Here is a 15,005-nt window from a genome sequence, read left to right as displayed (position 1 = left end):
AAATCAGACCAAAGGACAGATTTCCACCCATCTAATGTCCATTGCTCGTGTTTCTTGGCCCAAGCAATCTCTTATTTTTATTGGTGTCCTTTAGTAGTGGTTTCTTTGCAGCAATTTGACTATGAAGGCCTGATTCACACACACTCCTCTGAAAGCTGATGTTGAGATATGTCTGTAACTTGAACTCGGTGAAGCATTTATTTGGGCTGCAATTAACTCTAATGAACTTATCCCCACTTTCCTGGGGCTGTCCTCATGAGAGACCGTTTCATTATAGTGCATGATGGTTTTTGCATCTGCACTTGAAGAAACTTTGAAAGTCCTTGACATTTCCTGAATTGACTGACCTTCATGTCTTAAAGTAATGATGGACTTTTGTTTCTCTTTGCTTATTTGAGCTGTTCTTGCCATAATATGGACTTGGGCTATCTTCTGTATACCACCCCTACCTTGTCACAACACAACTGATTGGCTCAACGCATTAAGAAGGAATGAAATTCCACAAATTGACTTAACAAGGCACACCAGTTAATTGAAATATATTCCAGGTGACTACCTCATGAAGCTGGTTGAGAGAATGCCAAGAGTGTGCAAAGCTGTCATCATTTTGAAGAATCTCAAATATAACATATTTGGTTACTACTTGATTCCAAATGTGTTATTTCATAGTTTTGATGTCATCACTATTATTCTGCAATGTAGAAAATAGTAGGAATAAAGAAAAACCCTACAGTGAGTAGGTGTGTCCAAACTTTTGACTGGTACTGTATATGTACTGCAAATATAAACAAGTTCATATATTTCAAAACATTATTATGTTGTTTTAACTATGAGGTTAGGATTTCATGTTAGAAAAGGTAAGGCTGCAATATGGAACAAACCTTCCCATGCACTCTCCATTTCATCCCCCAAGAGAAAATGAGAAGGGGGGGAAAAAATTAACATTTTGAATAGTTAATTGTAAACTAGTGAAGTGAGCGACCCCATCGGCATCGGAAATAGTTTTGGCTGTATTCAAAAAGCATATCAGCACTATATGTATGTATACATGTATTGTGTGTGTGTGTGTGTGTGTGTGTATATATATATTATATACACACATAAATATATATATACACACACTATACACCTTTTAAATGCAACTCTTTAATCGGTTAACAGTGATTTAAAAGAGATACAGTGGTCTGAGTATATTAATAGAGCTACAAGTCCTCAGCAATAAAAATGTTTGGTCTTTTGGTCCCTAAAACAACTAAGGAATGACAGGTAAGACTCCCTGGAGACCGTTGCTCTGGCTCTCCTTGCCAACGGTGTCCCCTGGAAACAGACAGGCACTCCAAGCTAAAGATGAAATATCGCTTTCCCTACAAAGTTCTCTTCCGAGAAACATATTTTTTCGTTTGTTTCTAGTCCTGTAAAATTGTTCTTTAAAAAGTTGTTTCCCCATACCCAAACACATTTACATAGAGATATCCTATGGCATTCCCCCATAAAGTATTTTCAAAGTTTGTTTAATTCTTGGAACTCTTATTATCCATGTTTCCTCCATCTCTGTTCTGTGTTTTTTTTTAAATATAATTCCTCACTTGTGGTCCTGTAAGGTAGCTGTCGTTCAGGTGTGGTTAGGTAGAGAGAGAAGAGGGGAGGCGATAAAGACAGTCGGAGCCCTGGAGCTACCCAGGCTTGCAGGAGTTTTCTCTGAGGTCCAAAAGGTACATCCAACAGAATTTTCTGTTACTTGGTCATCTATTTGTTCATGTTCAGCCCAGTATCTGATCCAGTTTCATACCAGCCTCAAAGAATACCTGTGTCCCGGTGATCCGTCAGTTCAATGGCGTTGTTCATGTAATCAACATATGTTCCAGCTCAACAAAAACCTGGAAAATTGAGAATACTGTCCTTTACTCATTGCTAACAGTAAAATCAGATCTATGCATAGTCAATTTAATAACTCTACCCAAATATTACCTCAACTAACCGGTGCCCCCGCACATTGACTCTTTACCGGTACCCCCCTGTATATAGTCTCGCTATTGCTATTTTACTGCTGCCCTTTAATTACTTTTAACTTTTATTTCTTATTCTTATCTGTATTTTATTAACTGCATTGTTGGTTAGGGGCTCGTAGGTAAGCATTTCACTGTAAGTATGCGACTAATACAATTTGATTTGATTTGAGATTGCTCTATATGCCCCAGCAAAACATATTTTCACAGTCAAATCAAATATATTCTAATTTGTTTGAACTGTATATATGTAATTAAATAAATTAAAATGTACTATATATATCAACAAATATCATATACTGTATATGCTAATTAATTTAAATATACACATGTTAAATATTCTATACCTTCATAAAGTATTCATACCCTTGACTTATTCCTCTATTCATTTGGTTGTTGATCATTTTTGTTTTCAGGTTTTGCCATAGATTTTCAAGACGATTTTAAGTTAAAACTGTAACTAGGCCACTCAGGAACATTCAATGTCATCTTGGTAAGCAACTGCAATGTATATTTGTCCATGTGTTTTAGGTTATTGTCCTGCTGAAAGGTGAATTTGTCTCCCAGTGTCTGTTGAAAAGCAGACTGAACCAGGTTTTCCTCTAGGATTTTGCCTGTGCTTAGCTCCATCCTGTTTATTTTTTATTCTGAAAAACTCCCCAGTCCTTAATGATTGCAAGCATACCCATAACATGATGCAGCCACCACTATGCTTGAAAATAAGGAGTGGTACTCAGTAATGTATTGTTTTGGATTTGCCCCAAACATAATGCTTTGTATTCAGGAGATAAAGGTAATTTCTTCACCACTTTTTTTGCAGTTTTACTTGAGTGCCTTATTGCAAACAGCATGCATGTTTTGGAATTGTTTTATTCTGCACAAGCTACCTTCTTTTCATTCTGTCAATTAGGTTAGTATTGTGAAGTAACCGCAATGTTGTTGCTCAATCCTAAGTTTTCTATCACAGACAAACGCTTAACTGTTTTAAAATCACCATTGGCCTCGTGGTGAAATCCCTGAGCAGTTTCCTTCCTCTCCGGCAACTGAGTTAGAGTTTGCAACTTATAATGTGACTTGTTAAGCACATTTGTATTATTGAACTCATTTAGGCTTGACATAACAAAGGGGTTGAATACTTATTGACTCAAGACATTTCAGCTTTTCATTTTAATAAAAAATATATAATTTTGAAAAAACAATTCCACTTTGACATTATGGGGTATTGTGTATAGGCCAGTGACACACAATCTCAATGTAATCTATTTTAAATTCAGGCTGCAACACAAAACCTGTAAAAAGTCAAGGGGTGTGAATACTTTCTGAAGGCACTGTATTATATAATTTAGGGGGTCTAATTGCGGACGACTGCTCACCTGTGTTTCCCTGTGTGCAGCATCTGCCTTATATCCCCCAGGGCAGGGGTGGCTAGGAGTGGCTAGTAGGGGCGGTTGGCGTCCTTCGGCCTCTTGAGCTGCACCTTGAGTCTCTTCATGCCGATCTGAAAGCCGTTCATTGACTGGATGGCAGCCTGGGCACTACCTGGGTTGTCGAAGCTCACAAATCCTGGGGGATGGGTCGCAGAAAGAGAGATGGAGAGACCAGAAGATGGAAATATATATATAGCATGAGAGAGAAGAGGGACGGAGTTAGATAAGTGCAAGACCAAAGAAAGGACCGTATGAGTGACAGTTGGGAGGTTTATGAAAGGGTAGCATGAGATGGAAAGGAAGACGGAATACAGGATGAGCGGAGTGGTCAGATCAAAGCTACTTCAGATTTCAAGTCGATTACATGATTTCATTTTGCCACATTTGTAACACACACATACATTAACTTGAATGAATACTGTACTGCATCATACAATCAATATAGCACATTTCCTGCCATAGCCATTCAGATTATCAGAATACATTTTTTTAAATCTCAGTTTACAACACTTTAAAAACATGTGGTATCACTTAATTTACAATTCTCTTACAATACCATCATGTGGACTTAACATATAATGCATGTTAAAGTTGCATGTTAAAGTTACTATACATTAGACACAGTTACTATACATTAGACACACAACATCAAATAATCATTAACAAGCCTAACGGCATGCAATAGAAACAACACTAGGTCACTCAACTCAAGGGTATTAACTATAGAATTAGAACATATAGTTTTTATCTGCAATATTTATGACTCAATCTGCAAAACATCACCTCTCGGTGAAAGAATAAATAGTCCTGTCATGGGTATCACCATAGAGAGAGTGTTTAAGGGTTAACACTGCTAGAACTCCACGTAATTTAATGGTCATAAACCTATCATTAGCATATAACAGCAGTCATGATACGTCCGTTTATGCTGCAATACATTCCTGGTAGCGTTCAGTGATATGCCAACTAACCATTAACACTTCCTATGGATACCCTCTTCATAATGCATACTGTATTGCATTATGCATACCTCACACAGTATGGCATTAGAAATGTGTTTATAAGGTATTATGAAGAGGATATTCATAGAAAGTGTTATGACCATGTCTCGTTTCTCAGCTTGTTGACGCTCTAGTCTAAATTATTAAAGCCATGTCATGTATCATATGTTGTCATAACCTGACATAAACCATTATGACAACTTATAACATCTGCTCTGTCATACTAATGAACATAAGGATCGCTTTATGATGCAGTTACAGGTGTTTCCTACCCCTAAATCCATTGCATTTACAGTGCCATGAGAAAGTTTTTGCCCCCTTTCTGATGTTCTCTATTTTTGATATTGACACTGGATGTTATCAGATCTTCAACCAAAACCTAATATTAGATAAAGAGAACCTGAGTGAACAAATAACACAAAAATGTGATACATGTTTTTTTACATTTAATTAACAAAGTTATGCAACACCTAATGCCTCTATGTGGAAAAAGTAATTGCCATCTTACACTCTTTAATTGGTTGTGACACCTTTAGCTTCAATGACTGCAACCAAATGCTTCCTGTAATTATTGATCAGTTCCTCACATCGCTGTGGATGAATTTTGTCCCACTCTTCCATGCAGAACTGCTTTAACTCAACGACATTTGTGGGTTTTCAAGCATAAACTGCTTGTTTCAGGTCCTGCCACAACATCTCAATTGGGTTGAAATGTAATGCTTTTCAGCCATTCTGATGTAGACTTGCTTTTGTGTTTTGGATCATTGTCTTGCTGCAGGACCCAGCTGCGCTTCAGCTTTAACTCATGTCTGGCCTGACATTCTCCTGTAGAATTCTGATACAGAGCATAATTCATGGTTCCTTCAAGTCATCCAGGTCCTGAGGCAGTAAATATCTCTAAACCATCACACTACCACCACCATGCTAGGTCATTGGTATGAGGTTCTTACTGTGGAATGCAGTGTTTGGTTTTCGCCAGAGATAACGGGACCCATGTCATCCAAAAAGTTTATTAAGTAAATGACAGAAATTGCATTTTTGTGTTATTCGTTCACTCACGTTTCCTTTATCTAATATTAGGTTTTTGCTGAAGAGCTGATAACATTGTGTCAGAAATATTCAAAAATAGAAAAAAAAAATATATAATATATATAAATATATATAAACATATTCACTTATTCACTAAACATATTCACTCCTGCCTGGGCCCTGAATTTTCAAGCAACTATATAATTTACAATGTCTCTTTTCAATGTTTTCTAAAAAAGAATGTGAAAGAATAATAATACGGATAATAATGAAGAATAAATCATCTTTACAGGTGTTTTATCATTTTTACCCACCAAAGCATTTACTTTGGTTTGTCGCCCGATCCACAAACACTTTGGAGGAGATGACATTACCGAAAGGCAGGAACATCTGCATCAGCTCGCCATCCCCAAACTCCTGAGGGAGGTGGTAGATGAACAGGTTACAGCCCTCCGGCCCTGCACAGAGAGAGAGAGAGAGGAAGGATGGGATGGTGGAGGGAAAGAGAGGAGGGGAACGGTGGCATCGGGGAGAGAAAGGAGAGGAGAGAGGGGTTGCGGCAGGGGAGAGAGAGAGGAAAGGGGTGGGAGAGAGATGGGGTTATAGCAAAGGAGTGAGAGAGGTGGTGGTATAAAGGGGGGAAGACCAATCAACATGATGATGCAAGTAAACTGGTACATAATATGATATCAGAAAGACTATGTAGAACAAGTTATGGAGTCAGATGATGCCCCATAGGGGGCTCTGGTCAAAAGTAGTGCACTATAAAGGGAATAGGGTGCCATTTGGGACGCAAAAATGATTCCCATATGTTTCATCTACACTCCACAGGGTGGAGCCAGAGTCCCAAGCCTATGTCATCCAGCACACAGGTCAATGACTTCTCCCTCCACATCGGCTGATTACAGCAAGTCTACCGTTATGCATGTCTCTCACTTGCTTTCTTCCAGGACAAAAGAAAACACAGAACATTGGCTGTTTCCCAAAGTATCTACATGTTAAATCACCGGTGCTGCTGGTGACAAAGAAAGGAAGCTATTGAGGTGCACCCCTCATGTAACATTGAGGCATACTGCATGGAAGTGCTATGAAAGGGACAGTTGATTTGCTAGTAGTGTATGAGCCTGGAGACAAGCAAAAAAATACCAGCCACTTTAACACTTTGATCAGATTGGCATAGACCAGGGTTGGTCTGTGTGTGTGCCTCACCTTCTCTCTGCTGCTGTGGGATGATGGGAGGAGGCTGGGGAAAGGCCTGGCTGATCTGGCCATATGCAGCAGGGTAGGCTGCTAAGACACACACATACATAAGCAGATCAGATAACACTCAAAGGCTGGAGAGCCGAGCGCACACACCTACACACCCACTCATACCCACATAATCACACACAAATGTATTTGATAAGACGCTAAGACTAATGTTTTTACACACACCTACATATCAGATGATGCATACACACACACCATGTGAGAGTGACATACCTGCATACTGCTGGACTCCTGTGTAAGCCTGCTGTAGGTGATCTGCTGCAGTGGGACTCTGAGCTTTTGAGTCGAAGAGAAGGAGAGAGAGAGTGAAAGGACAAGAAGAGTAGGAAAAAACAGTAAGAATGGGAAGAGGCAATGAAAAAAGGAGGGAAAGAGAGAGGGAGATATGAAACGGTTAGAGAGGGAGATATGAAACGGTTAGAGAGGGAGATATGAAGGAGTCACTGTGTGCTTTGTTTGAGCGTGAATGGCAATTTAACTTAATCTCTCACCATTTTCTCTCAAACAACTGGGCAAAAAGGACAGTCTGGCTATATTTACACACATACAGACACCAATTTGAACAGTTTTAATGACCAGATTGACCACTATAACACGCCAACCACCCCCTCCGCACAAGAACTCCTGGCACTATAGGACATTCTTGTGTGGTGCACATTTTTGGACCAAAACATGTTACAGACACACAGTGAATTGGAAATATTACACCTCAATAATAACCAACACCAATACCATGCTACTACACACACTCATCAGAACCACACTGTCACACACATGCATGTAAACACACCCACATTTCCACCATGAAGCACCACACACACACACACACACACACACACACACACACACACACACACACACACACACACACACACACACACACACACACACAGGGGGAGAAAGGCTTGAGGATGGGGTGAATGGGTACCTTCAGAGAGAGAAGAGAGGAAGCAGCCACCCTGAACTCCAAAACAACTCCGCTGAGCCAAACCGTTTTTCTCAGAGTCCTCTCTAAAAACCACCTCCTGCAACACTGGAAAGAGATTGGAGAAAGAAGCATTTCCTCCACTATTCACAAACCCAAGGACGTTGACACACATACTGGCTAACATTGGAACATGATGCAAGCGCATACTGTACATTAGCAACCTTTATAACCTTTTATAAACATTCATAACACAGCTGTTCCTTTCTTTGTCCTTTTGTAAGATGCAATACAGCCAGCCCTCCTGAATAGAATCCAACATCATGCCCCTCTGAAAGGATGGGAAATGTTTGGGGCAAAATAGACCTGCTGCACAAGTTACCCTCAGTCACAGATTTGCACCACAGCCACATCATCATTACACGTTAGAACCGTGTAAAATATTAAATTAAACGCAGTCTCAAAAAGCCCCCTGTCCCTTCTAATAGCCGGGCAATGGCACACATTTCGGCAAATAAACGTCTGTTTCAAATAAACGGCGGGTCTAAATGAATTGTTTACATGGTTTAATGTTAGATTTTTTACATTACATTATTCAGTAATGACTCGAAAAAATGATGTAAATCATATATTTCTATCACCAGTAAGAATCGTCTAGCCATTGGCTGCTAACAGTTGAGAACCGCTAGCTAATAGTGATGTGCAGCTTGCGAACGATAAGCTATTTTTTTAATAAGTATTTTTACTGACTCAAGAGACATGAATCAGTGACTCCTTCATTTTTTATGTTCATTTGACCTGTACTAGTGCTGGCCACAATGAATCCTGCAGCAGTATTAACACACACTTCTCAGGCTCAGCGACTCCAGAGACGTGCTCCGAGTCTGACCGTGAACTATCTGTCATATGAGCGTGGGAAAATAGATCATGAGCATAAATAAGAAAAATACACTTTTAGAACTGATAATTGGTCACATGGTGGAAAAATGTATGCAATTAATAGATTTTTACATATTATGATGCACACAGCTTTTTAGAACCAAAAAATACACAGCTTCTGCTCAACAAACTCGAGAAAAAATTGTTTGCGGGGCTGCAGTTCGCAAACGGCATTCTGTTTATCACCCTCGTGGCAGTCAAGCAAGGCATTCTGTCAATAGTCGTTTGCATTCTAGTCTAGTTGCGGTCACAACTGGACCTCGCTTCAAATGTATCAAGAAATAATCTTATTTGTATGCCTAGCAATAAACAAATGTGAATTGTTTAAAGCACACGTTTACAAGTCTCAGTCACAAATGACAGCTTCTAATAAGCCCCCTATGTGGAAAGACAACCTGTGAACAAGAGGCTTGTAGAATCATGACTCTTTCAAGTTTTCAGTTCATTGTCAGCAGGGTAAGGTCTGCTCTGGGAATTACTGACTCAAATTAACAAAATTAGTCAAAAGATTTGAGTTAAAAAAAAAGACCCAAACTTCCCATCAGTACCAGCTACAAAAGCAGTTAACAACTTCGATAGTACAGACCCCAGAAAATGCCCGATTGCCTTCTAGTGGCGAAAGTAAGAACTGACGAAAATGCACAATAAAAAGAGGAGAATAATTATTCTGTCAAGGATTTTTTTTTTTTATAGAGGGATGCTAAGACAAAATAAACTTGACACGGTGTGTAAATGATTACACAGTGCAGGAAATGAAGAAATTGCTTAAAATGCTGGAATTGAATGCTGGAAATAAACAATTAACTACAAATTAGCAAAAGCTGTGTGTAATTAAGGAAATAGACGCCTGGCTCAAATAGAAGTCTGTCTCCAATAAGTGCCTGATTTAAGCAAATAAAAGCCTGGGCAATTAATTTAAGTTTCACGGTAGTTACATCAGTCTTTGGGAATTCAAAGATTCAGGTAAATGTGTAATATTGGGTAATATGTAACATATAATATACATGGCTCTTGTTCTATCCATGTAATGCATGTAGGCCTACTGTATATGTCAATCATTGGGTGCACCTTGCATGCTTTGTGGTGAGTCTGCGTTCTACTCTGCATGTGTTAAGCCCAGTGCACATTGTAGTGAATGTGTGTAGGGCAGCTGCCGAAGTGACTCTTCATTTCACTGAATGCAAGAATTTCCTCTGTGTTGTCTTAGGAATTCAACATTCTCTGTGTTGATCTTGCCAACCCCCATTGTCTTAACTCTGAGAAGCAGAGGTTACATCCTGTAGGTCTGATGTCTGATTGAAGGTTAACTTTAGAGTAATACTATTGGTCAACAACTCAGATGCTGAATCCAAACAACTCAGATGCTTATTAAAGGGTCTTAGATTCATTGTTCTTTCTTTTATTTGTTCCTGACTAGCTGTGGAGCGATACCTACATCATCTGCTTCTCAGTGGTGAGACAATGGGGGTTGACAAGATCAGCACAGAGAATGCTGAATTCCTAAGGCTACACAGAAGAAATTCTTCATACAGTGAAATGAAGAGTCACGGGGGCTGCTCTACACGTGTATCACAGCGAGTGTGTGTTATTTTGTCAGCAAGTATGTGTTTTCTGCAGTGTATGTGGTGCTGAATGTTTGTGGTAGGTGGATGGGTGGTTTGAGGTGGCTTACCAGGATAGGAGTGTATTCCGTTGGTATACACAGCTTCGGCAGTGGGCTGCCCATTGGTCTGATGGGGGGGCATCCCAGCGAAACCATTCACACTGATGGGCGAGGGGATACTGGTCACTGTGGGGGCGCCAATACCAGGGGGGGTACTGCCACCTGGCAGAGAGAAATAAATAAAGAGATGAGCAAGGGACATTGTCAGTTGTAAGGCCAGTTAACTGACAAGTTTGGTCTGACAACTGACCACTGAGGGTGTTTTTTACTGACAACTAAGCCCCCCCCCACACCCGACAGCTGATAATATCTTAATATGATTGCCTTACAGGTGGAAAAGTTGAACCCTTGACCCCTGGCCTCACCTGACGTGGGGGTCATGTGCCCCCCTGGGAGGCCGTTGATGGTGGCCATGTGCTGCATCTGTGCAGCGGCAAAGGCTGCCATGGGGCTGAGGTAGCCCCCCTGCCCTACTGACGCCATCAACGCTGCCTGCTGCTGCTGCACCTGCATGGAGAGATGGAGTGAGGGGGAGATAGGGAGATATTTTTTATTTTTTATTTAACCTTTATTTAACTAGCCAAATCAGTCAAGAACAAATTCGTATTTGCAATGACAGCCTAACCCGGTCAAACCCTAACCCAGATGACGCTGGGACAATTGTGCGCCACCCCATGGGAATCGGGGTCTGTAGTGATGGCTCTAGCACTGAGATGCAGTGCCTTAGATCGCCCCGCCACTCAGGAGAGAGGGATGGAGAGTGTGACTTTCTTATTCTGCACAATTGTAACTTTTTTTTAAACTTCAGCTCATATTCTATTTTGTGTGTGTGTGTGTGCATGTGTGAGTGTGCGTGTGCATGTGTGAGTGTGTGCGTACTTGTGTGTGTGTGTGTAAATTACTGTATATATGAATAGACACAGCCATCGATCACGTGACACCATTCATTCCTATGTGAAACTCAGTAGCACATTGAAGCCAAATGGCGTCTCATGGAGACATAATATGCACAGATTGAGCTTATCCAGGAAGGGATGTTGCAGGCTAGCTCAGTGCTGCCCAATGTTCCCTCCAAAATATTTCATCACTGAGTAAATTTCAGGTCTCGTTTTCACAGCGCGCATTTACTGTGAACACTGAGACTGTACACTCTTTAAGTTATAGTTTTAACAGTGGCCAAATAGGCTATGGTGGCTATTTGATCATAATATATGCCTACCAAAAACAATGGAGAACATGCATCCCATAACATTTTAACATGGAAATAGCTCTTCTATCATTTAGCCTACAGTAGCAGCCAAAGTGTGGTGTTCAATGTACATTCCATGAAACGTTTGAAAAACACATGCAGGGCTTGACATTAACCTGTTCATACAATTGTCCTTCAGACATGGAGGTGACTGAAAATGTTGTTGTGTTGCTTGATGCAAAAAACACTTTACAAAATAAAATGCATTATTATTCCCATTCCATTATAACAGAGAATCAGACAAATTATGCTACCCTTAGTGTATTCAAGCCTGTCTCAAAAAACATCACTGCCCCTTTAAGAAAAAAATGAACTCTTCACCTGACTCGCTTTTCAAAGATATCTAGAAATGTACACGTTGTATGAATCAATCACTCCCCTATCGCTGACTACAAATGATCTATAACTGGGCTAATAACTCACTAACTAGCAAAGGATGTGAACAAATGTGCATGTGGCTACATATAGCTCTGACTTTGATCTCAAAACAAGCGCATCTACTCACAACCGCTCGTACTGTAAACACAGTCCAGTTCAAAGCAAATGGCACAGATCCATATACGGCAATGGTTTATTTGCATATAGGCCTACTGCAGCTCTGATTGTTTATGCCACACCGGTCTGTGTAGAGTACGGGCAGAGTTGTGTGTGCCAATGCAATAGAATCCTACTCTGATGCTTTCTGCCTACAATGTTGCATTTAAAGTGCACATGTAGAGTTGATCCGATCAAAATTGACACAGTAAAGGGAAACGTTTATTGTGTTAACAGGGAAAAATCTCAATCTCAAAAAATGCAAGCTGAGATCTACCGCTCAGATTTTTTTTAACCTGACTTAAAAAATGTAAGCCTATGCAACATTAACCAATTAAAAACAGTACTGTAGCAATGAGGTTTGTCCAGTAAGCTATAGGCCCAAAACATTATCACTGCATATTGGCTTTACTTGAATTGCTTTTACTGAATTTTAATTTTACTGAACTGATGTTGCCTACATCTGATGGTCAGTCTCAGCGGAAGAAGACAGCAGCAGACTGAGGTGCCGCCTCTCAACATCCCTCCGCTCATCCCTCAGCTCTCATTGACACTGACCAAAAAGGGACACTGTCTCCCAGCTTATGGCGAAACTTGAGTCGCACCTCATTATTTCAGCCTCATACACAAATTCATGTTGTCACTCTCTGTTTGAACAGAGTGAAATAATCCTCAATATTAAAAAGACCCAAGCTGCTAATAATGACAACAACGCAAGCCTATAGATACACTTTCCTCCTCATTCATTACTGCGGCAGTGCTTGTTGTAGCACTGAGGGGAAATAGGAAGAACGCACATTTTATGGATTCTAAAAGTGTTGAATAGAAAGTGTTGACAGTGCTGAGTAAGAACTTAAACATGAACTCAGTCATAAAAACAGTAGCTCTTTGCTGTATTCATTGACAGTCTCTCTCTAGTCTGGTTTTAAATGTTTTGAAATCTCACACTATAAACTTTGCTCTAGCTTTCTTTTATGCCTGCTCCGTTACTGGAGACACGGTCACTGCAGCTACTTGATTTGCTCTCCCGCCGGGAAAGCAGAGTTTTTACCTTCATACACATGAAATGGTTAAAAAAGGCAACAGTTCACCTCCCCGGGGCGCAGGGCAGTTGAATTGGGTGCACCTACCGCCGTCAGGCCGAGACCAATAAAAAAAAAATCATTGGGTTTTTACAGAAATTGTTTTTTTTATTATTATTATTATTTTTATCCCTTTTTCTCCCCAATTGGTAATTACAGTCTTCTCCCATTGCTGCAAATCACTTTACGGACTCGGGAGAGGCGAAGGTCAATAGATGTGCGTGCTCCGAAATACGACCCTGCCAAGCCACACTGTTTCTTGACACACTGCTCGCTTAACTCGGAATCCAGCCGCACCAATGTGTCGGAGGAAACACTGTACACCTGGCGTGTCAGCATGCATGCGGCCGGCCCGCCGCAGGAGTCACTAAAGCACAATGGGACAAGGACATACCGGTTGGCCAAACCCTCCCCTAACCCGGATGATGCTGGGCCAATTGTGCGCTGCTTCATGGGTCTTCCGGGCGCGGCCGGCTGCGAAACGGCCTGGAATTGAACCAGGATCTGTAGTGACGCAGCTAGCACTGTGATGCAGTGCCTTAGACCTCTGCGCAACTCGGGAGGCCCCCTTTACAGAAATGCTGGGCAATATTGACCGGTTGCTGAACACTGCTCTAGAAAGTTGAGTGAGTGTGTTGAGTGTAGGCTGATATTTATTCTGTGTGGCTGCACCGGGGAGCTGCATGGCAGTCTCGGGCTACTGCGCCCGCTCACGTGGGCAGCTTAGAGCGAACATTGGTGCTACCCCCACTCATTAAGTAATTCAAGTTGAAGGCCTACCGGGGTACTGCAGGTTTCCATTAGCATCAAAATGATCCTTATAACTTCTTCTGTATGCAATAAAAAAAATGCTTAGTTTAAGGACATACATCTGGTGTATTAGATGCAATTATTGGTACCATGATTGTCTTCTAAACATTTTTTAATTTACACTAAAATTGACCACGAAGATTTCCACTTTTTCCATTCACTATAATGGGGGATCCCGTTTTCTGCTAACTATGCCTGCAGTACCGTGGTCGGCCTTGAATATCCATGGCTTCAATGAGAGGGGGAAGTCATTCTCCCCTGGTGTGTCCTACCTGTGCATAGGCCCCGTAGGCCCCAAACTGCAGGGCCATGGGGTTGAAAATACCCATCTGACCAGCCATCTGCTGCATGCGCCGGATGGTGCGCTCCTTATCTGTGTCGGCAAACTTCACCACCAGACTTGAGGATGCACCCTGCCACACACACGCAGGTAAGCATGCGTGCACACACACACACACACACACACACACACACACACACACACACACACACACACACACACACACACACACACACACACACACACACACACACACACACACACGCACACACACACACACAGAGAGAGAGCAAAGGAGTACATATGTTAACACATACACACACACAATACAAAGGACACACACTAGCTGATACACTCACCATATTGAATACTGAACTCACAGGCATTGTCTGGCTGCCGTGTAGTGCACTGATAGCTGCCTGAGCTTCAGCGTGAGAGGAGTACTTTACAAACGCACAACCTGAGAGAGAGAGAGAGAGAGAGAGAGAGAGAGAAACAGAGAGAGAAACAGAGAGAAGCAGATAGTGAGAAAGAGACAGAAAAGACAGTCAGTCAGACAGTCAGTCACTACCCACGGGGCACACACTGGTTGAATCAATGTTGTTTCCAAGTCATTTCAATGAAATTACATTTCTAACCAACGTGGAATAGACGTTTAATACTCACATCATTCAAACCCGCTTTCATTAGAGGTTAACTGATGAAGCCTAACGATGATGCTTACACTTACAGTGTAACCCTTACTACCACTGAAGTGTTACTATCGATTAAACCTAGTGATGAGTCTAGAT

At 41.2% G+C, this 15,005-nt stretch overlaps 1 protein-coding gene across 4 annotated transcripts in view; it reads right to left on the bottom strand.

Moving 5' to 3' along the window:
* Positions 1–685: 685 nt before the first annotated feature.
* The window catches only part of LOC109891254 (CUGBP Elav-like family member 4), a 109,993-nt gene continuing 95,673 nt past the window's right edge, over positions 686–15,005 (bottom strand). Inside the window, exons 5-14 of one of the 4 annotated variants that reach the window (XM_031825400.1) lie at positions 14,574–14,674; positions 14,207–14,347; positions 10,625–10,766; positions 10,269–10,421; positions 7,661–7,765; positions 6,946–7,008; positions 6,673–6,753; positions 5,778–5,921; positions 3,380–3,569; positions 686–1,877 (exon numbers count right to left, since the gene is read on the bottom strand). In XM_031825400.1, the coding sequence (XP_031681260.1) occupies positions 3,442–3,569; positions 5,778–5,921; positions 6,673–6,753; positions 6,946–7,008; positions 7,661–7,765; positions 10,269–10,421; positions 10,625–10,766; positions 14,207–14,347; positions 14,574–14,674 (1,058 nt within the window). In that variant the 3' untranslated portion in view covers positions 686–1,877; positions 3,380–3,441. The remainder of the gene's footprint in view (positions 1,878–3,379; positions 3,570–5,777; positions 5,922–6,672; positions 6,754–6,945; positions 7,009–7,660; positions 7,766–10,268; positions 10,422–10,624; positions 10,767–14,206; positions 14,348–14,573; positions 14,675–15,005) is intronic. The other 3 variants (XM_031825401.1, XM_031825402.1, XM_031825403.1) reach the window with 3 other exon arrangements.

This window comes from Oncorhynchus kisutch, linkage group LG5, assembly GCF_002021735.2.
Source record: "Oncorhynchus kisutch isolate 150728-3 linkage group LG5, Okis_V2, whole genome shotgun sequence".
Taxonomy (NCBI): Eukaryota; Metazoa; Chordata; class Actinopteri; order Salmoniformes; family Salmonidae; genus Oncorhynchus; species Oncorhynchus kisutch.
This window is presented reverse-complemented; position numbering and strand designations above follow the sequence as displayed.